The sequence below is a fragment of the Populus trichocarpa genome, chromosome 2 (genome assembly GCF_000002775.5).
Source record: "Populus trichocarpa isolate Nisqually-1 chromosome 2, P.trichocarpa_v4.1, whole genome shotgun sequence".
NCBI lineage: Eukaryota > Viridiplantae > Streptophyta > Magnoliopsida > Malpighiales > Salicaceae > Populus > Populus trichocarpa.
Genome location: NC_037286.2, coordinates 4,539,513 through 4,562,119, shown reverse-complemented (window position 1 = coordinate 4,562,119; position 22,607 = coordinate 4,539,513). Strand labels below are relative to the sequence as shown.

Genomic DNA, 22,607 nt, shown 5'->3' with positions numbered 1-22,607 from the left:
TCATTTTTGTCAGAAAAATTTTCATTAACTTGAAAAAAAGATGAGAAGCGTGTTTTGCACTTCTTTTTTAATGGGTGGAAAATTTTGGAAAACATCTTTTTAGATGTTTTCCGACCTATAAAGCTATATCATGGAAAAATAAAAAAATCAGTTTTTTTTTCTAATTTGTAAAATTACAACATTTGAACACAAACTTCGATTTCCATGTTTCTTTTTCTTTTTTCCTGAAAAAATTAGACTAAAACTCCATTACTAAACACACCCTAGAGTTCTCATGTCCGGTTGACTTTGCTAAAGTAACAACTGCCTTTTGGTTGATTTTTAATTGTTGTCGGTAAAATTATAATTAAAAAAAAAATAAGGGTGGTCAGTAAAATATAGTGGAATTAAGACTCGTTACACATTGAATTGCTAAGGTGTAAAGCCAGGAAAGTTCAAAACATGGATTAATTGACATTATCAATTTAAATAGGGGTTAATCCATATCTTCATATATTTTTTTCCAGAGTAAAAATATCAATTTACCCTTTGATCAAGAAAAAATTAAGTGTGGGTAGGGGTGTTTTTTTTTTTTGCTTTTTTTGCACTGTACAATTACTTAAATACCCTTTAAATTTTATTTTCTTAAACTCCTATCTAGGGTTTTTCATTGGAGTTTTTGGTAATTATCAAATAGAATAAGGAGTAATTAGATCTTTTAACATGTATAAAATATATTCTAAAATAAAAAGTGGTCGGCACATACAATACGCGTGTCGACGAGTGAAAAGAGCCTGTCTTTTTATGTAGTGTGGGCAAACTCTTCCAATGGTCAAACACCCCTTTTTCACAGCGGCGTTAAGAGCAATGCACCGAGATCTTTCTGATAATATGGTGTATGTCGGTGGTAGACCAATAATATAGCTTCGATGAACTTTTTTCTTCGCCTCATTTTTTTTTTCTTCTCCTTAGTAAAATACAAAAGTTTACTTTTGTTTGTTTTTTTTTTACAATTTAGTCCTTATTTTTTACTATTACTTTGTTTTTTTATATCTTTTATAGATTAGTTGTTTTTTCAACTTCATTGCTAATAATTTGATTTTATTTAATTTTCATATCAAACTTATTCGTTATTTTTTTAATTGTTATTTATTTATCATTTTTTCTAATTGACTTGTTTTTCAATTTCTCTTTTGACATTTAATTTCAATTTATTTTTATGTCAAATCTAGTCCCTTATATTTTTTGTTTTTATTTGTTTTGTTTTTTATTTATTTTAATTTCATCTATTGTTATTTTGTGTTTGAGAATTTTGTTTCGTTATTTTTTAGAGTTTACCTTGTATAGGGTAAATTTTGGGCTCGTGACCAAGGTATTTCAGATATTTACATGAGTTGACTCGAAACATTTTTTAATTTTTTTATTAAATTAATTTTTTTTAATCTTATCCTTCAATGTTTTATTTATCAAGAATTAATATCCATGCTTTCTTTTTTCACTTTTTAATTTGACTTAACTTGTGGCATAGCATGAGACACTTGTGTGGTTAATATTAATTAACAAAACATTAAATGATGTGGCTAAGTGAGTGCTCGAGAGTGTAATAGCTTTTATTTTGGTGTGTTTTAAAAATATGTTATTAAATGACAAGTACTTTTAAAAACACACCCTGCACTAAAATATCAATTACATACTAAATTGTTGTGGCCACACCCACAAATACTATTCATTGCAGTAGTGTTTTGTGGATATTTTTTTCAATTCAACCCTTTAACAACCTAGTTTTTTTTTCAATTTTATTTTTCAATTTCATCAATCAATATTAGGTTGTTTTGGGAACTGTTCTTAGTAATTTTTTTGATTTCCTTTATGCTGGGTTATATACCGGTATTATAAATTTAGTTGTTTTCTCGATTTTAATTTTTAACATTATATATTTTGGAAGTGAGCATTTGTATTTTTTTTTCAGTTTGCTTTTTATAAATTTATCTCAATCTTGTTATCTAGGTCATGAGTTTAATAGGTTAATCCAGATAGACTCGGGTCTTTTTTTTATGTTGTTTTTTATATTTTTTATTTTATTATTCAATATTAGATTGGTTGGAAATTAAACTTTATAATTTTTTTGTTTTACTTTATATGAGTTATCTCAATCCCATCATCCAAGATGTGAGTTTGACAGGTTAATTCGGTTTGATTTTTTATCCATTTTTAATTTAATATTTTTATTTCAATTTAAATCTCCAATAACTTAATCTTCTTCTTCTTTTTTTTCTAGTGTTTTTTTTCAATCCCATATTTCAATATTAGTTTTTCTAGGAACTGAGCTTTGTAATTTATTTTTTCAATTTGCTTTGTATGAAGTTATCCCGATCATATGAATTTAGTTATTTTTTTTTATTTCAACCTTCAACATTGGATCTGTTGGAAATAGAGCTTTGTAATTTTTGAATTGTTTTATAAGGTTATATTAGTCTCATAACCTAGATCTTGAATTTAATAAGTCAATCAAGGTTAATTTAAGTTGTTTCTTTTTTTATCATTTTTTAATTGATTGTTGTTTTTCAATTTCATTTTTCGACACTAGATTGGTTGAAAATTAGAGTTCATAAAAAAAAATTGGTTTTTTTCTATAGGACCATCATAATCTCATGACATGAATTATGGATATGGTAAAGTTAACCTAAGTTGTTTTTTATATTTTTTTGTTATTTTTTAATTTATTTATTTTTAATTTTATTTTTTAATATTAAATTGATTATAAATTGATATTCATAATTTATTTTGATATACTTTCTATAAAATTATCGTTAATCCTGACTAGTTCAATTTACCCTCGTCTTATTATTTGAAAAAAATATCACTAAACATATCGTGGCATGAATGTTTACAAAAGATGACATCCAACATATGTTATATTTCAAGTTTATGATTAATTTTTTATTATTTTGGAAACATGCTAAAACATTTAATTTTTTTAAAATCTCGATTCAATCTACAACGCAATGTGAGCCAATAAACAAGTTGTAAAGTAATACAACATAAAAATGGTCGAGTTTTTTTATATGAAAAAGTAACTTGTAACTGAAAAAATCAGAATAAACTAAGTGGTTGTGCAAATAAAGTAGTCGGTGAAACAGTATGTAAAGTTATGATGAGAGTAAAACATGTTGCAAGGGAGAGAATATCCGTTGAAATTCGGGTTCACAGTTATTAACTATTAACTAATCCTTCGTCTATGATTGTTTTTAAAATATTTTTTATGTTAAAATATATTAAAATAATATTTTTTTTAATTTTTAAAAATTATTTTTGAGATCAGTATATCAAAACAATCCAAAACATACAAAAAAATAATTTTTAACAAAAAAAATTAATTTTTTTTAAAACACGAGTTGGTTCATGTTTCCAAACACGTAAAGAAAGTAGTGTAGCTTTCCCTCACATGCTTTTTTTTTGTTTTTGTTTTCCACTCCCCGCATGTTTTTTCTTTTCCTCTTTTGTTTTTTCATTTTTTTCTATTCCCCACTTGTTTTTTTTTCCAACATTATCTTTTTTTTTATTTTTTTTCAATTTTTTTTAACTTAATGGTTGAGAATTTAACTTTATAGTTTTTTATTTGAAACATTGTCGATTGCTATAGTGTTTCCTCATATAATTTTTGTTTTGCTACAGTGTTTTCCCACATATTTTTTTTCTAAAATTATCTTTGTCGAATTTATTTTTTTAATATTAAGATGATTAAGAATTTAGTTTTGTAATTTTTTTCTTTAAAACATTGTGAATTGCTATAGTGTTTCTCCACGTGGTTTTTGATGTTTTTTTTAATGATTTTTTCCAAAATTATCTTTGTTGATTTTATTTTTTTAATATTGAACTGATTCAGAATTATAATTGTGGTTTTCCTCACAAAACATTGTGGATTGCTATAGTGTTTCCATACATGAGTCTTTTTTCTTTATTTTTATGATTTTGTTTTTTTTATGATTTTTTTTCAAAATTGTCTTTGTTGTTTCTATTTTTTTAATATTAAGTTGGTTGAGAATTTAGCTTTATATTTTTTTTTAAAAAACACAGTGAATTACTTCAATTATTCCCCATATGATTTTTTTTATTATGATTTTTTCAAAATTACCCGTTAATTTTATTTTTTTAATATTTGGCTACTTGAGAATTACAAATGTATATTTCCTCACAAAACACTATAGATTGTTACAGTGTTTTCTAAATAATTTTTTTTTTATTTTTTTTTTAAATTTTTTATAGTTTTTTTCTTGAAAACATTGTTATCGTCTTTTTTTATATATATATTTTTTATGTTTTTTTATAAGTCTATGATAATACACCGGCATACCACAACCCCGCAGCACAGCGCGTGGGGACATTGCACCTGAACAGCAAATCTCGTGTTTTTTTTTTTTTTAAATCCCCGTGCTACGCATCTGCTTAAATCATCCCAGGAGCATTCTAGAAGCCTTGAAACTTCAGGTCTAATATGTCACCTACTTTCTTACACCTCGAATCATGTTTATCCATCCACGTTGATGTTTTTGACGGTTTTTTTCTTTTTCTTTTTAGATTTTTTTTATAAATATTTTTAGTTTAAAAAAATATGAAATTAATATTTTTCAATATTATTTTTGATGGTTTTAATATACTAATATTAAAAATAAAAAAATCTAAAAAAATTAATTTTAATATATATTAAAAAAAAACTAATTTAAAAAATCTTCCACTACAATGCTAAAGATCGGTTGGTAACCTACTCATGTTAGGGTTAAGAAAATTCGTGAGAATTTAATTTCTCGGGGTTTGAACGATAATAACAATCAACTCTCACTGTATTACAGTGGTACAAGGCTTGCAATTTTATCTATAAGAAAACTAAAATAAATATTATATACCTATACTCATTTTAATACTCCATTATTCTTTTGCTATCCATGTTGTCGTTGTTGTGATTTTTACGCCTTTTAGAGTATTAAAAAACAACTTTTGATCACTCTCACCTTCTCAATTCCTGGATGTAGAGAGATGAGAGGAACAAAGAGAGTTGATGATGGGCGAGAGAAAAAAAAACAAAGATAGGCTCCACTTCTACCTCAAATGTCTTACAAAGCCACCTAACTAACTGTTTTTAATTTTCCAACATTTTCTAACCACTTTTTTTATATTTCAAAAGTGTTTTTGAAAAAATTAAATTTTTATTTATTTATTTTTGTTTTAAATCAATATTTTTTAGTGTTTTAAGATAATTTTAACACGCTGATATCAAGAATGATTTTTAAAAAATAAAACAATAATATTTTGATGCATTTCCGAGTAAAAAATAATCTGAAAGACAACCACAACCATACTTTCAATCAGACTTTCAGCATTCAAAATGAAATCTTATCCGCTCTTCTACGCCTTAGTCGTGTTCATCTATCCATGCCGATGTTTTTGTGTATTTACCAACCTCATCTAAGATTGGTTTTTGTATATTATCTATACTAATTCACGTATCTAGTTTGGTAAAAAATAAATTATCCATAAGCAGTGATTGTTTTTGCATTTCGCCTATGTTTTTTTTTAAATGATTTTTTTGATTTTAAGTTATTTTTTTATCGTTTTAATGCGCTATTATCAAAAATATTTTTAAAAATAAAAAAATATATTATTTTGATATATTTTTAAGTAAAAAACACTTTGAAAAAACAACTTCTACCACAATTTCAAACACTAACATGTAAGACCTCGTTTGGCATTGCAGCGAACCGTGCTTTTAAAAATTCTTAATTTTTCTAGTTTTTAATATCTAATATAAAAATATTCACGAAGTTTTGTAAATTTATCTATATAAAAGTAAAAGAAACGTTGTAAGCCTATATTCACTTTAATATTTAACTATTAAAAATTATGTTAATATATTTTTAATTAAAAAATATTTTTTTAAAACATTTTGTTTATTTAACCATTAAAAATTATTTTTAATTTTTTTTTAATTAAAAAACATTTTGTATTAATGAACACAATCTCGAGTTGCGTTACCAACCGATCTTTATCCATATTTATTTACAATGATTTTTCTTTCAGATGTGCCCGGCCTTGACCTTGAATAGAAAACAGCAATAATTTTAAATAACATAACAAAGGATTAAAAAGGAAGATATTTTCTAAAAACAAACAACACATGAGAGTGTTGGGGAAAAGAATAAAAAGGCGAAATCATTTTCTCAGCTCCTAAAATTATAAAAAATCATGCTAAAATAAGAAATGTAAATGGACTCATCACCTGGGCCCGAATCATTTACGTCTCCGTATCTCCGCACTAATCATTAAGCTACATAAATGCATCCACTGCTTCTTAACCACATCTAATTCAGATCTTGATTTAACATCTATTTAAGTCAACTATTATAAATAATAACATTAACTTTCACAAAACATTTTCAACACTCTCTTCATTACTAAACACTTTTTTTTCAGATATATAGTACTCCACTTTTCAACCCAAACACTCATCAGTACCCCTTCAAAACGTTTATTTTAAAAAATTAATTTTTTTTTATATATTTTGAATCATTTTAATGTGTTCATCTTAAAAATAATTTTTAAAAAATAAAAAAAATTATTTTAATGTATTTAAACATAAAAAATACTTTAAAAAAAAACCGCAACCACACTCTAAAAGCTTAGAAATGATTGTTAATTACTTTTTAAAATATTTTTTTATTTAAAAATATATTAAAGTAATATTTTTTTTAAATTTATTTTTAATATAAGTACATCAAAATAATATATATATATATATATATATAAAAAAAATTAATTTAAAATAATCTTTTTACTTATTTATAAATATTTTTAAAGCGTAAAAGTTGTAGCAGAAATTCAACGAGTGTCCAAAATCTCAAAGATTTCATATAAAACAATTAAAAAAAATTACTGTATTTTTTCTTTATATCGAGGGTACCCAGACACGTTAAATAACAAAAACAGTAGAAGATAATATGGGTCCCATACGGAACTCGGGGGGTCCACCATTACTTTTACTCCAAAGTCCAAAGTACAAGCATTTTAAACAGACGGAGATAGGGCAAAATAGCCACTAACACCAAAGACGGGACAACGTGCCTGCGTTGCAGTCGATCTACATAGCACTTCTGCTCCTTCCCCCTCTCTTCTTCTTTCTCTACAGAACAATCTTTCTCTCTCCCCTTCTCTCCCAGGCAAGTTCTCTATTTCTCTTTCTTGTATTTTTCGATCGCACTCGATGAATGTGCACGGGTCTGTTTGGTAACTGAGAAAATCTGAAATAGCTGATAGCGCTCGATGAGTTTGTTTTAGCTACTGTTTTTAGATTCGACTTTTTTGCTTCATTTTTTTGTTTCGTTTCAATCTCTGTTATTTCCCAGCTTCCAAAAAGACCGGTAGTTAGGGTTTCGAATTTGACTACTTTTGCTTGCAGCCATGTTACTCCTTTAGTGACACAGGGTTTAAATGTTTTATTGCATTTGGATAATTAGGTTCTTAAATAAATACATTTATTAAGATTTGCACATGGATTGGAGAATCTGTAATCATTTAACAAGTTTTGTGCTTCTGAAGAAGCTGTTTGTAATTCATGATTTAGTGCTGCTTTGTTGGCTTCAAATGACAAAAACAGTAGAAGATAATTCATGTTGATCGATCATACTGTGAGCGTTTTGCATGTGAATGAGTTTTGTTTTTGAGTTGCTTTTATTTCATGTGAGAAACCTTGAATGAGTTTTTTTTTTTTGAGAATGGAAATCATGGATCATGGATCAACTTTGGTGATGGTTTTGCAGGGTTGTTAAAAAATGACTGAGCCTTCCAAAGTTATACATGTTCGCAACGTGGGGCATGAAATTTCTGAAGTATACTCTCTATCTCTCTCTCACGTGCTCGCACACAAATGATCAGAAGTTGTAATTTAAGGGTGTGAAGTAACTAGTGTATACACCCTAATGTCTTTATACATGTTAAAACGTATCACGGGGAATGATGCTTTTTTGGAAGTTGGTCTTTAAAGACAGATTGCACTTCTATTAATAGCTAGAGATATTAAATTTCCTTTTGCTTATGCTGAATCGGATGGCTTCCGAGTCAATGTTTTTGTAACTATGTGCTGATTAGCATTCCATTAGTAGCATAGGAAGGAAAGTTTTATATTTCCTCATGCTAATTTGGATAGAGGAGAAACACCTTGGAAAATGTGAACAAAAAAATTCAGTAATTCTTTATGGGGGGATGAGGATTTTTCGAGAAAATTGCAAAGACATGAGTTACAACCCTTTCAATTTCTGCATGTGGTAATGTTTAATGAACTCAAAAAAGATAAAAAACTTACTTCTGAAACGAATCAGGAGGTGTTATACTTCCTAAATGTGACAGATTGAGAAGGCATGTATTCTATCAAACCACAGAAAGGCAACAGAGAAATCTGCATTCTGCGTATTATGTGTTATCTCGTCTCTCTAGAATACCTGGAGTTACCCTAGTGGCATGACAAAGATGCACAGCACAAGCTTAGCTGTTAATGCTTAGGATGAGCTAAATCTGATGCTACTAATAGCAAAGTCTAACCCTAGCTTAATTTACCATACGGGATAAAGTTCAGGATGGCTTTGTTATGAACAGTGTGCTTAATTATCTTATTTGATAAAATCTTAGCATTAATAAAATTCATCCTAGATGTTCTGGTTTTCTTGGCCATTTTTCAAAAGTAACTGAAACATCGTGTAGAGTTGTCTCCTAAGTACTTGGAAGCTTTGCATGTCTCAAAACACAGTGATAACTGGAAACAGCTCACTAGCGTTACTGAATAATGGAATGGTCTTTTTGTACATGTTTACATACATGCATCATTGATGATCTTTTGTTGTTCTCTCAGAATGACTTGCTTCAGCTGTTCCAGCCATTCGGGGTTATAACGAAGCTTGTTATGCTTCGTGCTAAAAATCAGGTTTCTCTAATGCTTATTGAATGGTGGTGATTATTAACACATTAGATCTTTACAGAACCTGGAATGTGATGTGGTCTGATATGTTTGCCATGCATGCAGGCTCTCCTTCAAATGCAAGATGTTCCTTCAGCTATCAATGCTCTCCAACTCTATACAAACATTCAGCCAACCATAAGGTAACCAAAATTTTGTATTTGGTTCCCTTTCAGAACTTTCTGCTAGGATGTTTCATCATCATCATCAATTTTGTATAATGACCTCTACCAAACAGTCCAAACAGATTGCTTTAATATGTGTTTAATCTCTGCTTCTTCTTCTAGGGGAAGGAATGTTTATGTTCAATTCTCATCACATCAAGAACTTACTACAATGGATCAAAATACTCAAGGGCGAGGAGACGAGGTGGGTACTTTGTATTCTAATATACTAAAAACCAAATGTTGTTACATTGTTGATAGCAATACTTTGCAATCCATATAGGTGGAGAGCTAGAAGCTTCCGCGGTTCCATGTTGAACCTTAAGAGTGCTACAGTGGGTTATTTCAGTCTGCTCATGCTAAAATGGCTTAGTTGCTGCCAGTACAAAAGTGTATCATGCAGAAATTAATCATTACTTAGATGTTTAGATGATACACCGATCCAATAGCTATATATGGTCAGCATGATATGGCCTTGAGTTATTCAGGCTTCGTTGATTAGGTGAATGGTTCATTAATTGGGAAGCAAAGAGACACCTGGTCTTCTGATTGAGGGCATCATCATAGAGACTAGAATTATGTATGGCTCCTTTCCCTTCTTTTGAAACTGCAGGGAAAGAAAAGAGCAACCAGGGTGGTTGTGCTAATTGATGAAAAGGATTCTTTATTATCAACTAGTAGCTGACTGGAGAGTTGCACTGTTTTTTTTCCGGTGGTTAAGGGTAATAGTGGCATTAAGTTGGAGCGGTGATTGTTCTTGTAGTCGGATAGGGGTGTGGTGTTTCTGGTTAATGGAAAATGTTTATAACCAGAAAGCGCAATATAAGGGGAGAATCATCATTAGTTTCTTCAATCCCCAATAAGAAACTGACGGTGACCGTGGATTGTTTTTTTTTTCCACCTTGATTTTTCGTTTCCGTGTTTATTGTAGATCATCCACTATATCTGCTTAATTTGACGTAAAATGTAGAGATAATAGAGCCCTAGTACGTCTACCAAGTTTTATGCATTTCTTTATCAGATGATTTAATCCAGCTGCACAGGAGCATAGCAAGTTAATTATATCTCTATTATAAACTGTAACTAATTTTTCCCCTTTTGGACTTTTCATACCTCAAACTTTGCTTTGGCATCTCTCATGTTTTTCTTTAAGTGCTGTTGATTATATGCTTCCTGCATGTTGAATCATCAACTACAAATGATCTGTTTTGTTTGATCTTTCTTCTAACTATTTTTCCATATATCTCTTCTTGCTATCTGTGCTTCTCTATTTATTCTCTTCTCTCTTCTGTCTCTATGATGGTCTGCTGTCGGGCACTCTGGATGCGCAGCCAAATCGAATTCTGTTAGTTACAATACATCACATGCTTTATCCTATTACAGTGGAAGTGCTGCATCAAGTTTTTTCTCCCCATGGATTTGTGGAGAAGATTGTCACGTTTCAGAAGTCGGCTGGTCAGCTTCTTCAAGTTTTCTTTTCTCCCCCATCTCCTCTTTCTCTCCATTTTCTTTTAAGAATTTTAGATTACACATGTATTAACTATGGTATTTACTTTTGTGCATTCCAATTGAACCACCGATAGTTTTATAGTTGAGTAACATCTGTTTTTTTCTGTTTCTTAACTGTCTACTCCGAGTGCTCTGTGGATTTGTCTTATGCTTTGTATCAAACATGCACAGGAGTGTGATTTTAAAGTGTCATCCGTGAATGTTTTGCATATTTTTAGGTTTTCAAGCCCTTATCCAGTACCAGTCACGCCAGTGTGCTGTTCAGGCTAGGACTTCTCTTCAGGTACTTTTCAATATGTCATTCCAGATGTTACTTTCACCTGCAAGCTTGTTTTCAAAGTGTAGCAATTGACTTGATTTTTATTAAGAGTTTTTTGAAACTTGGCTGTTTTGGTAGGGACGCAATATCTATGATGGCTGCTGTCAGCTGGACATTCAGTTTTCAAAGTATGTAATGGACATACACTAGTGGCGGCGGTGTGTGTGTGTGGGGGGGGGGGTATTATTCTTGAGACCACTGAAACATATGATTTCTGATTCTTTTTTGTCCTTTTCCTCTGGTGTTATTATTGTACTTTCCATATTTGTCATCTAGCCTGGACGAGCTGCAAGTGAACTACAACAATGACCGCTCAAGGTGAGTGGGTCGCCCTTTGTTTGACTTCTATATTTTCAATGTTTTTCCTGTCAGTGTTGCTAAACACTGTATCTTCGTCTGCACAGGGATTTCACTAATCCTAACCTGCCTTCAGAACAGAAAGGCAGATCTTCCCAAGTATGTACCGGTCTCTTGTTATATTTTGCTTGAATTAACATGTTTGTTGGTGTTAGGTGATTTGTATTATTAAATTCTTTTCTGTTTCTTTTTGCAGCAGCCAGCATATGGCGATGTAGGTATGCATGCTCTTAAAACTACTGGAGTTAGGGGATGTGCTGACTTTGGAGGTTACAATGAGCTGTTACTCTTTGCTTTCCTTGAGAATTAACTCCTTTTTTTTTTTTTTCCTTTTTCCCATGCAGTTGGATATCCTCCTCAGGTGGGTATTGCTACGGTCACACCGTAAGGACTATTTATCATCCACTTGTAATATTCAGGATGTCTGCTGACCATAGACCACTATCATTTATTGTTCTTTATTTTTTTGTATTTATAGCAATGGCCTGCCTAATTGATTTCAACCTTTCCTAGGTTGCAGTTGGTTGTTTTGCGAACTGTTTTCCAGAAATAACAGCTAGGGTTGAAATCTGAAAACGATAAAGTAAAGTATATGTTGGAGTCACGGTGCTATTGATCAGTTTTAGGGGACTTGAACTGGGACGTCAATCTTACTTATTTGCCTTGTTGCCTTCCCCACCATTGGTATTTTTATGTTATCCTCTCAACTTGTAACTGGAAACACCTCACTGTGTATGCTGTTTTCCAATGTGACCCTTCTTCCACACCTTTTTTTCCTGGAAAATAAGAAATGATAGAACGGAAATGGCAAGGCATGAAAGACACCTTAAAGATCTCCATCTTGTAAATCTTGTTTATCTTTGCTATTTTCTGAGCTTTATTTTGTGTTTGTGGAATATAAGGTATTACTGGGTATTAAATTCACCATTTCCCCTGGTTCATATAACATAACAATTATTTGTAACCAAAATTACTTCATTTCTGTAAGAATTATCATAAAATAACATGTGATCCATGGTTTAGCCTCAATAAGACGTCAACTTCTTCAATTGCTGAAATATCTCAAACATGCATGCTTTTTTGCCTAAAATTAGTTTCATTTTGTATATGCTGAAATGTTCTAAGATGTGATATGATTTGACACATTTGATCTCTTTTGAAATTTTTTTAGATGCCCAATGCAGCTGCAATTGCTGCTGCCTTTGGTGGAGGTTTGCCTCCTGGAATTAGCGGGACAAATGATAGATGCACAGTTCTTGCCTCCAATTTAAATCCTGATGTGAGTCTATTCTGATATCTTTATTCTGTTTGAATTTATAATTTTTTAATAGTCCTGATATTCATTCAAGAAAAATGTTTGTGTGCCCAGAGTATAGATGAGGATAAGCTGTTCAACCTGTTTTCTCTCTATGGAAACATAGTGCGGATCAAGCTTCTTCGCAACAAGCCCGACCATGCACTTGTTCAGATGGGGGATGGTTTCCAAGCAGAGTTGGCAGTACATTTTTTGAAGGTTCACTCTATGAAGCTTTTGCAGAATTCATTACTTAGTTATTATTTTTTGTAGGATCTAAGTTCTCCCTCCATATCACATTTTTTTGTCTCAATGAACAGTATTTATGTTCTTTCATATGTGGAACAGGGTGCCATGCTTTTTGGAAAGCGATTGGAGGTGAATTTTTCGAAGCACCCAAACATAACTCAAGGTGCTGACACACACGAGTACATGAACTCTAATCTGAATCGCTTCAACCGTAATGCTGCGAAGAACTACCGATACTGCTGCTCACCAACAAAGATGATTCATCTTTCCACTTTACCTCAGGACATCACTGAGGAGGAGATTGGGAATCTTGTAGAGGAACACGGGACCATTGTGAACACCAAGCTCTTTGAGATGAATGGGAAGAAGCAAGCCCTTGTTCTGTTTGAAACCGAGGAGGAGGCTACTGAAGCCCTTGTGTGCAAGCATGCTACTTCGCTTGCTGGGTCAATAGTCCGGATCTCGTTCTCCCAGCTACAGTCCATTAGAGAGAACCAATAAAAGAATAGCAGTGTTAAGGATTTGCTGTGGAAATAATAATTCTTGAGGATTCATGCTTGGCCAGGATATTCACATGTTAGTGACAGCTCCTATTCTCTCCTCTTGTAATGGGTTCATTGCTTTCGTACTGGTGGATGTTCATTCTCTTTTATTTATCGTCTTTTTCGCTCACATTTTTTCCTAGGAATGTTTATTTAATATCAGGAGTAGAGTTCATGTTTGCAGATTTGGTCAGTTTTGAAGAGTAGGGAGGGAGAAATGTGTTGCCTTTCTCGTTGAGGGGATCACTTTGTATCATTGCTGTACATTCTTGTAATTCAGGCTAATTGGGCCGTTTCTGTTGTATTCTGAGTCCACACCCCCCCCCCCCCCCCAAGCGTAAAATTTATTCTTCCCTCTTTCCTGATGTTCACTACTATGGATATCTGCTAATCTACTCTCTACCTCATTGTCCACCTCCCTCCCTCTCCTCCTCCCGCTCTGCTCTCCGTCTTTTTTCAATCAAAAGATTTACTGTTCTTCTTAGGTCACCTCTTCTTCTTCTTCTTCTTCTGCCTCCATCTCTCTCTCTGTGTGCGTGTGTTAACCAATGATTGTGTGTTAACCAATGATTTCGTAATCGCTCCAGCAGTAGGGCATTTTCTGGGAAATTGCAAACCTGGTCCTCCCGGAGCCCCAGCATCAGAAGAAACTCTGAAGAAGAAAGCCAGTTGTAATGCATGAAAGAGTAAATGCTAAACAAGATTGATGGTTTTGAAGTTGCTCATGTTAGTAGCCATCGATGCCCAATCGCTTCTATCTCAAAATTCCAAGCAAAGCACATATTTCATTAAACAACCCGAATATCTGCTCATGGAGTCAACCCTGACCCGAATATCAGCTCCATTTTCGCAGCACTTGCTACGGCCTCTCCCTTGCTCCCTTTAGTTGTAGACACGAATTATACTTGCTGTTACTGAATTATTGCATCAGTAAAGGTGTACTCTTCAGTAACTCCATTCTCTTTTTTCTTAAAATTCTTGCAGTGCATGACTGCCAATTAGTAGATGACATGCCGGCTGAGAAATTGCTGATTCGTGATGTTCCTTTCGACATCGTATGCGCTTCCACCCAGGTCATCTTCACCAATACGACTCTTCCCAAGCCTCGAGGTTTGTGAACAACCGAGTGAAACCAACCTTGTAATGGGTTGAGGTAGTTTTCATGACCTATCCTTAGAAAACAAGCTCTTTTAACCTGCAGGAATCTATCTACTTGGACACATTGTCTCCCGAGAAGCTTGCCTAAATCCGGATACTCAGAGAGCTCAAGAGCAGAATTGAAAGAGAGACCAGGCAGAAACTACCTCGTGGACCGCCTGCGAAACTACCCCCCACTGCTCAGCGAAGATTAGCTCAAATGCACACACTGACGCAACATCTTAATGCAAAAACCGAAGATGAAACAACAAAAGAAGAGGTTCGTTTGTTGTCCTGCCAGTTAAATAAAAAAAGAAGATGCAAGTATAAATTGTTACTGTCTCGTTGTTACTGTATCATTATCATCATCTTTGATTTTAAAGGGATCTAACCATTCTGAGCGCACACAACAAACACTGCTGGTTTCTACTTGAGCTTTCTAATGAACCTAGAAACAATTTGTCGAGAAAAAAAGCTGGAAAAATAGCTCTGTTAATTGAGTTAAGGTCTTCGTTTGCTAGAGTGTTTCAGGCTAAAATTCAGCGTGCAAAATGAACGCTAGAGCAAGTGTTTGAGCCTTCGGCCTTTCGGTTAACAACCATGCGCTCTAACCAACTTAGCTACTCCAGCAGCTTGTTAAATCGTTATCAATAACGTTCTATTACCAAGGTGACCTGACTCTACTCTAGAGTTTTTTATTGGATGGTCGATTTCTTCTTGCATTGCCTTAAAATCTGAACTCCACGGGGCCACCCTTTAAGACTGCAATTTGTTTAGGGCTTTTCAGGCAACAAGGATAAGAGTGAAATTGCCAGAGGGAAGAATTGATAGGCACTCCGTTGCGTCAGCCTAGCTAGGATTTAAATTACTGCAGGAGAGATAGTCAGGTGGCAATTTTCAATCTGTATAACCTATAGCTTATAGCAGCAAGTAAAAGGGAACTTCATATCCAGTTTAGATACAAATTATCTGATCTTGGTAAAATTGTGGTGGGGAAGAAGTAATTTAGCGACAAGAGTAATTTAATACTCACCATATGACACAAGCAGAGTCCTTGTACGGAAAACAAGTTCCCTGGCATTATTTCCTACGAATGAAACTGCTTTCATGAAGAGTATAAACTGAAGTGTGTTTGACAGTTGCTTTACACTATAACACATTCTAAAGAAGAAATGTACATATATAGAGTACTGAGATCACCTCCCCCCACCCCACAAAAAAAAAAAAAAAAAAAAAACCTTGCTGCCTCCTTTTTGATTATCATGTTGTCAGACAATAACAGTTTCACTGCATGAGATAAAGGGAAGAAAGACATCAACAAGGTACTGTAAAACAGACAGTACATTGTGTTGTGGAATTGTCTATCTTCAGTACCTTTATCAAACTCTATTAAGAGGAAGCCTGTTGCTCGGATGAGGAATCCTTTCTATAGGAGATAACACTTGAGGCATTGTCATACCAATAGAAACAATGATCTCTGAATCACAGAAGGAGAAAATGTCAGTCAAGCAAAAGCGTGAAAGCATTATGCAAATTATTACCAAAAAGACTTCAAAAGTAAACCACGTCCTCAAGCATGCAGGCAGCAGAAAGTTTCAAAGCACAAGGGTTAACAAAATATCCTAAAAACTGGCAACATTTAAAAGAACCCAAAGGGATCATTCTAATATTGCAGACCCAGAAAAAAGAGAGAGCAGAAACTATTGCTGCAAATTTTGATTAGCAGCAACAGTGTCATCAATAAAACAGCAGTTGTGCAGTAAAATCATACCTATGCCCTCTCGAATAGATAAATTTGGTCTTATGATCTCCTCTGAATTGACCAGAAATACATCACCAATGTACAGATGGTTGGTTGGGACATAAACGCTGCATAACTCTTCATCCCCATTCTCTCTCTAAAATCAACCAGCAAAAAAAATCAGCAAGAAGCTCAAGGGAAATACTTGACGCAACAAAAAATCAGTGAATGTTCCGTACCTACAAATTTTAGCAAATATTGCAAAAGCACCTCATCATTTACATTTTTAAGGGGTGTCATTTAAACCAAATTTCAGAAAGAGAATCGTTTTTCCAGGAATTGCTCAATTACACTGACTGGTGATGGTTATGTAGCTGTTGCAGTTAATCAAGTTAAAGTAGCAACACAAGGAACCTGATGTCATTTGGCAAAAGCAAGACATCATTAATAATTCCATCCTTTTCTGTACCTGTTAGGCTCGTGGCTATTCCCCAATGGAAAAGTCTAGGAAAAGTCTAGCAATTTAGGGTCAGTACCATGATATCAATTTTCAAATTCTTCTTATAAAAGCATAATTCCTCAAAAGACTAGATTAAGCCACCGCCTTTTCTAATTACCAGATCAGTAACAAAGGCGGGTTCCTGCTTTAAAGAAGGTGCCTCTGCTGATGCTAAGTTCCTTGACCAGTAAAGAAGAAAAGGAATACTAAAGATGTTCCATTAATTATTCCCTTCCAAATTCCTACTTTTCATTGTCTAGCGGGTACAAACAGAAAGTTTTGACTGCATCCAAGATTGTTCTGTCCGCAAGCTTATACAAGATATCAGACGAAGTGATAACAGTCCACCTCTTTAGATTGGATTACCTGAAGGACTAAAGATGATGTGATGAAACCAAATGCATATTCGCCATGACGGGGATGTCGAATAATTGCGACCTCTTTAAAAGCAGTAGTATTTTGGTCTGCAGGATAAAAGGGGGATGGTTTTAGAGTTAGTACGAGCATACAAAAATAAATAAATTAACTTGGAGCTTCATTCCATATCAGTAACTGAAGTGGAAAACCAAGATACGCTATAGGCAATTGCAGGAATTGGGCCATCAGAAATCAGGTTTTCACCACTCAATAAAACTTTAGCTAAAAGATAATTCACAACCAAACCCAACCAAGGTCCAAAAGAACTCTACAGGCTCTTACCGACAGCGCCTATTGAAAAATCCATTATGTCCAAAGACCAATAAATATAAGACATTTAAACCTTAGAATAATCAATCCTTGACGGCAAAAATAGTGTCAAAACAAGACTAAGTTTCTGTTTGTTTGGGAGACATAGGTACTAGGATACATTTTGGACAGTTGAATATATTTTTATCAGTTTATTACCCCCAAGCTCACTTTGAGAAAACTTGTGATTTGTGAAGCGCCTCTTATATTTGCCGCATCTTCCCTTTCCAAGGCTAGTTCTTCCGGAAGAAGCTCCAGAACGTCATTATGTATAAAATAACAAGATTAAAGCAACACGTAGTATTTGGTTTTTTCTTTTTTTGTGTTAAAATTTCCTTTTGTGGCCCTCTCTTGGTTCATCACGACAAAACAAAGTTTCAGTATGAGCACTGAAATTATGATATAGTTGTTTTTCTCATAATAGCAACTTTAAATAAATACATCTTTAGTGTTGTGCTGATTGCACATACAAAACTGAAAAACGAATTACCTGGAGAAATAGCAGAACTAATTTGTTTAGATGCTGAGTATAAGTGCTTCACAAATGGCATTCTCTTAATAAACCATTCCCCGACCAAGAAAACGGTGGCACCCAGCCACGAAGAAGCAAATATCCCAATGAAAAGTATAAAAATGATTGACGTGACAAACCCAAGACCTGGTTCAAACAACATATATAACATCATCAGTGAAGAACTCTATCATGACAACAAAAATTAAGAAAGCAGAATAACAAAATACAATATAAATAGATAAATTAAACTAGGATTGCGATATTTAAAATGCAAAATTCCAAGCTCCCCATGACATACAAATATAATTATAATAATGAACACTCATACTTGCAGCCGATGGTGAGTGTACCAGGCTTTAGTAATAATTAAGTCAAGAGCTATAATTCAGAGATGCTACGAAATCTCACCGAAAATGTCAATGCCGAGATGGGCGTAAATCGGACTGAAGAAGCCATCAACAAACTGAATAAACCACCATGTCACTAAAAATGTAACTGCCACTGGAAACAAAACAACACTGCAAGCAATTTCACTATGTTATGGTAATGTGCAATTCATGAAAAAAAAAAGCAATCTTGTTTATTTACCATACCATCCAGTCATGAACTTCTTAGAGGCCCAACTTTGAAGAACAGCATAGCAAGCCTGATTTATCAAGCAAACAAAACACCCTTTAATGGCATACTCAAGTGTGATTAATAAAAATAATAACATATAATTAAACATAACTTGAAAACCAAAATCCACAAGCAAAACATGACGATCTATCTATTTAGTTCAGTATTTGGGGATTGATGCAATGAGAATGTGTACAAGAGTGTTGCTGTATTAGTGTTAGAGTTACCTTGCGAGTAGAGGAATTGGGGGACCCAGGAGGGGACTTGGGGATGTCATCAGGGTCTGAACCATGGTGATTCAGACCTTGACTCAGTGAACTCGACGCCAGCTCTTTAGCCTCTTCCATTTCAATCTTCTTCTACCTAGAATCAATTCAGCTCTGGAGCTTCTTTTTTTTTTTGCTTTTTTTCCTTTCTTCTTCGTTGGTTTCGTTTGGTTTGGCTTGATTCGCTGGGACTAGGAGTTGAAATTTTAGAAATTCCTTCTGTTTGGCTATTGCTGGATGCATATTATTGTTCTGGGATTGGATTGTCCTGATCCCTTTTAACTTAGTTAAAGTCCAACATTACGAAAATCTCGCGTGAGTATAAGGTGAGCCTGTAAGGGTAAATGGTAATAAGGAATTGTTTTTCCTTTTCGTAATTTGGATAAAACTAGCTGGTTAACCCTAACTTTTTGGAACACACCAAAAGTTCTTTTTAAGATAAAAAAAAAATATGAAATCATTTTTAATCTATTTTCTAATATTAAAAAAATAATTATGAATTAAAAATTTGATGTGTGTGTTTAATAAAAAAACAAAAAAAATTATATGTGTTAATAAATAATAAAAAATATTGTTAACATCAAATAAAAAATAAATCATAAAACTGAGATGTAGATATATCTTAAGATATATAATATCATGCACATTGATCCTTCAAATTGCTTTATTTAAGTACATGAAAATAAATAATTCTTAAAAGAATAATAATTTAAATTCCTTTGAATAAAATAATTTGCAAAGATAATTATTTTTTTATTGATATATTTTTTTCAAACGAAAATAATTTTTTATGTTCTATGTTATTTATTTAGTAAAAATCAAAATCAACCAAAATAAATTTCAAAATAATCTTGGACGATTTGAAATAAGAAAAAATATCTCTCAAATTAAAACATATTTATCTTATTAACATTCTTTATTTTTTTTAACAATTTTTACGAGAATATTTGTTTTTTAGACATCTTATCATGACCAGAAAAGCAAGTTTTAATAAAAAAATAATATTATTTTGATATGAATGTATTAAAAATATAAGAATATTATACCGCTCACATGTTGCTACATGGAACTTCTTGACATTGTTATTGAATTCAAGGTATAAAAAAATAAAAGAAAATAATTATGGGCTAAATTGAAAAAAAAAAACAAAGAAAAGGATAAAAAGAAGTTATTGAAAGAATGAGGACCAAAACTAGATAAAAAACCAAATGAAAATAAATGTTGAGGAAAAAAATTGAAAAAATATAAATAAAAAAAAGGATAATAACATAGCAATCAAAAAAATGAGGACCATAAATAAATAAAAAAACAAATGCAATAAATTTTTAAGGGATGAAATTGCAAAAAAATAATAATCAAGAAAAGTATAAAAGCACGGAAATAGAGCAATTAAAAGTAGAGGGACCAAATCGGATAAAAAATCAAATTGAATAAAATGCCTAAGAACAAAATTAAAAAAAATAATAATCTAAACTTCAAAAAGCATCAAAAGCCAAAAAAATAATAATTAAAAGAAAGAGGACCGAAATAGATAAGATTATAAACCAAAGGACACAATTATTTTTTTTGGAAGTTTATGCGTATTTACCTAGGAAATGAGAGAGAAAAGAGCGAAGAAAGAAAAAACCTCTACCGCAGCCCAATTGATCCTTATTCGTAAGCACGCACTATATCACTGGAAAAAGGATGACACACTACTCCCAAAGCTACGATGGAAGTAGGACTTTGGCCACCGCATAGTCCCTCACACGCCACTTGAATGGTGCAAATGCCATGACGTGCTGATGCGTCAATGTTTTTTAATAATATTTAAAAACTTAAAATTATCAAGTTATCCATGAAAAAACCTAAAAAAAGACCAAAACACCCTTGTAAATAGCTTTTTTTTTTCTTGAATTGTAAGGTTAATTCCGCCATACTGTTTTAAAAAAAGAAAAAGATAGAGAAACCTCTCTTTGCAAGTATATTTTTTTTCTCTTCTAAGGATATGACCGTAACTCTATTATTTTTTTTTAAAATAATAAAAAAGAGCCCTTCACCCAAAGATTATTATTTTTTTGTTTTTGAGAGCAAAATAGTCATTATACTATAACAAAAAGACATGTCCAGATCATTTTTCCCCAATCAATTTTGCAATAGTGAATGTATCACATGAAAAAGATATTTTTATCCCAATTGGAGGCTTAATTAGTTTTTTTAGCAAGGTAAAAATCATATTTATACTATTAGAATCCATAATTTTTTGTATCTAAAATCATAGTAAAAGATTGAGTAGATTTAGTTTTTTTTTAAATAATTTGAACTTAAAAAGCAACATGTCATCTATTTTATTGAAAAAAAAAAAAAGGCATACTACGTGTATAGCCTTGATAGAATATTCATGGAATGATGGTAGACCAAAAAGAGGGCTGTGTTGTGCATAATGATTTAACTTCCGATATTATTTTTTTTAATATAAAATACTCCAAACCTCTATATTTGATCAAAGTAAAAATAATCCCTGAAAAAATTTCTCAATGCAAATTGATTACTAATATATATCAAGTGAGTATTTCTTGTTTGAAGTCTGTTTGGTTAGTCGATTATTGACGAGTTTGGCTTGAATTGATTGTTTTTGTTTGATAAAGTGGTGCTGCTGGATGCTAGAATTTCTGTCTCGAATCTGTCAAGAATTTCTGCTAGAATTTTGTTCTGTTGTTTTCAAGTTGCAGTTTTATTAACAGAGGCGTCTAGAACATCTGAACATGCAAGCCAAACCGATTTTTCCTACTGGTAATATTAATTTGTGACTGAGTTTTGAGCATCGGTATTCAATGCATTGAATCTACAACCAGAATGCTGGTAGATTAATATAGTAAAAAAAAAACTCAGTTTACAATTTCTGTGGGAAGGATTTGGTACCGCTAGCGCTGTTCATAATATCCTTCTCACAGGCAGTTCAATTCGAGGGGAAGATGGTGCTTCCAATGGTTTTGTTCCCACGCTTCGAGTGTTCAACCACACTGATCGTTATTTGATCAAGGAGGAAGGAAGAGGAAAGGTATAGGAGCAATTCTGTTTGTTAGATTTTTCAATGCCTTTGAGTGCCACCTTTTTTTATGGATAAATTAACACTGTAGATTAAAGCTGATTTTGTATGAATATAGTTAAATTTCTTGTTCATGCTATGTGGTTTGTTGGGTCGTCTTTTGTTTTTCAATGGTTAATCTTGTTTTGTTTTGTTTAGGTGCTTTCGCTATATATCTGGAGGCTGGAGCCATGGATGACATCATGCATATATCTTTGAGTTTCTATATCTCAGGAAAAACCAAGGAAAGTTGACGTTCGTTACTTAATGGGCTTAAATATCGTCGCCCTTAAATCTAGTGCAGTACTTATCTTAGTTTAAGTTGGGGTATATATATTGGTTACTTCCAAAGGAAAAGTATCTTCTTTTCTTTCTATTTCATATCCTTTAATTTCCCTTTCTTGTTTTCCCCGACTCCATCTTGTGTTTTTCTTTCTTGATGCCTTCTGCAGGAAGAACGTCGAGCTCAAGACTTGTTCTGTGCTCTTTGGATTCCTGATCTCTTCATCGAAAGAGTCCGAGGTGATGGCAGCTGGTCTTTGTTTTGCCACATGAGGCTCCTGGTTTGGCTGATTGTCGGGGACAAGAATTTGAAATACTCAGCATGAAAGTGAGGTATAACACT

At 32.6% G+C, this 22,607-nt stretch overlaps 2 protein-coding genes across 3 annotated transcripts; one reads left to right on the top strand and one right to left on the bottom strand.

Moving 5' to 3' along the window:
* Positions 1-7,030: 7,030 nt before the first annotated feature.
* Positions 7,031-13,718, top strand: LOC7467806 (polypyrimidine tract-binding protein homolog 3). 2 transcript variants are annotated; one of them, XM_002302131.4, is made up of 15 exons: positions 7,031-7,190; positions 7,791-7,859; positions 8,876-8,947; positions 9,047-9,123; positions 9,268-9,349; positions 10,476-10,599; positions 10,872-10,936; positions 11,051-11,100; positions 11,249-11,290; positions 11,377-11,428; positions 11,529-11,547; positions 11,674-11,690; positions 12,501-12,608; positions 12,699-12,842; positions 12,972-13,718. In XM_002302131.4, the coding sequence occupies exons 2-15, from the start codon at positions 7,803-7,805 to the stop codon at positions 13,371-13,373; spliced, it is 1,311 nt and encodes a 436-aa protein (XP_002302167.2). In that variant the 5' UTR covers positions 7,031-7,190; positions 7,791-7,802; the 3' UTR covers positions 13,374-13,718. The 2 variants fall into 2 exon arrangements, with proteins under 2 accessions (XP_002302167.2, XP_006386305.1); XM_006386243.3 differs by having other exon boundaries at positions 11,526-11,547.
* A 1,870-nt stretch (positions 13,719-15,588) lies between these two features.
* Positions 15,589-19,111, bottom strand: LOC7467805 (protein LIKE COV 2). Its single transcript, XM_024594907.2, has 8 exons — positions 18,877-19,111; positions 18,625-18,677; positions 18,440-18,549; positions 18,008-18,175; positions 17,158-17,255; positions 16,323-16,449; positions 15,926-16,028; positions 15,589-15,838 (listed from the first exon to the last, which is right to left on the bottom strand). The coding sequence occupies exons 1-7, from the start codon at positions 18,994-18,996 to the stop codon at positions 15,931-15,933; spliced, it is 774 nt and encodes a 257-aa protein (XP_024450675.1). The 5' UTR covers positions 18,997-19,111; the 3' UTR covers positions 15,589-15,838; positions 15,926-15,930.
* Positions 19,112-22,607: the final 3,496 nt, after the last annotated feature.

What these genes read in the sequence shown, in the direction of transcription:
- LOC7467806 (XM_006386243.3), top strand. Translation starts at nt 7,803, where the DNA reads ATGACTGAGCCTTCCAAAGTTATACATGTTCGCAACGTGGGGCATGAA. An exon ending in AGAAAGGCAGATCTTCCCAA is followed by an intron (nt 11,429 to 11,525) that starts GTATGTACCGGT and finishes TTCTTTTTGCAG; the next exon opens with CAGCCAGCATATGGCGATGT. An exon ending in TGGCAGTACATTTTTTGAAG is followed by an intron (nt 12,843 to 12,971) that starts GTTCACTCTATG and finishes TATGTGGAACAG; the next exon opens with GGTGCCATGCTTTTTGGAAA.
- LOC7467805 (XM_024594907.2), bottom strand. Translation starts at nt 18,996, where the DNA reads ATGGAAGAGGCTAAAGAGCTGGCGTCGAGTTCACTGAGTCAAGGTCTG. An exon ending in AAGAAGTTCATGACTGGATG is followed by an intron (nt 18,550 to 18,624) that starts GTATGGTAAATA and finishes AATTGCTTGCAG; the next exon opens with TGTTGTTTTGTTTCCAGTGG. An exon ending in ATCTATTCGAGAGGGCATAG is followed by an intron (nt 16,029 to 16,322) that starts GTATGATTTTAC and finishes TCTGTGATTCAG; the next exon opens with AGATCATTGTTTCTATTGGT.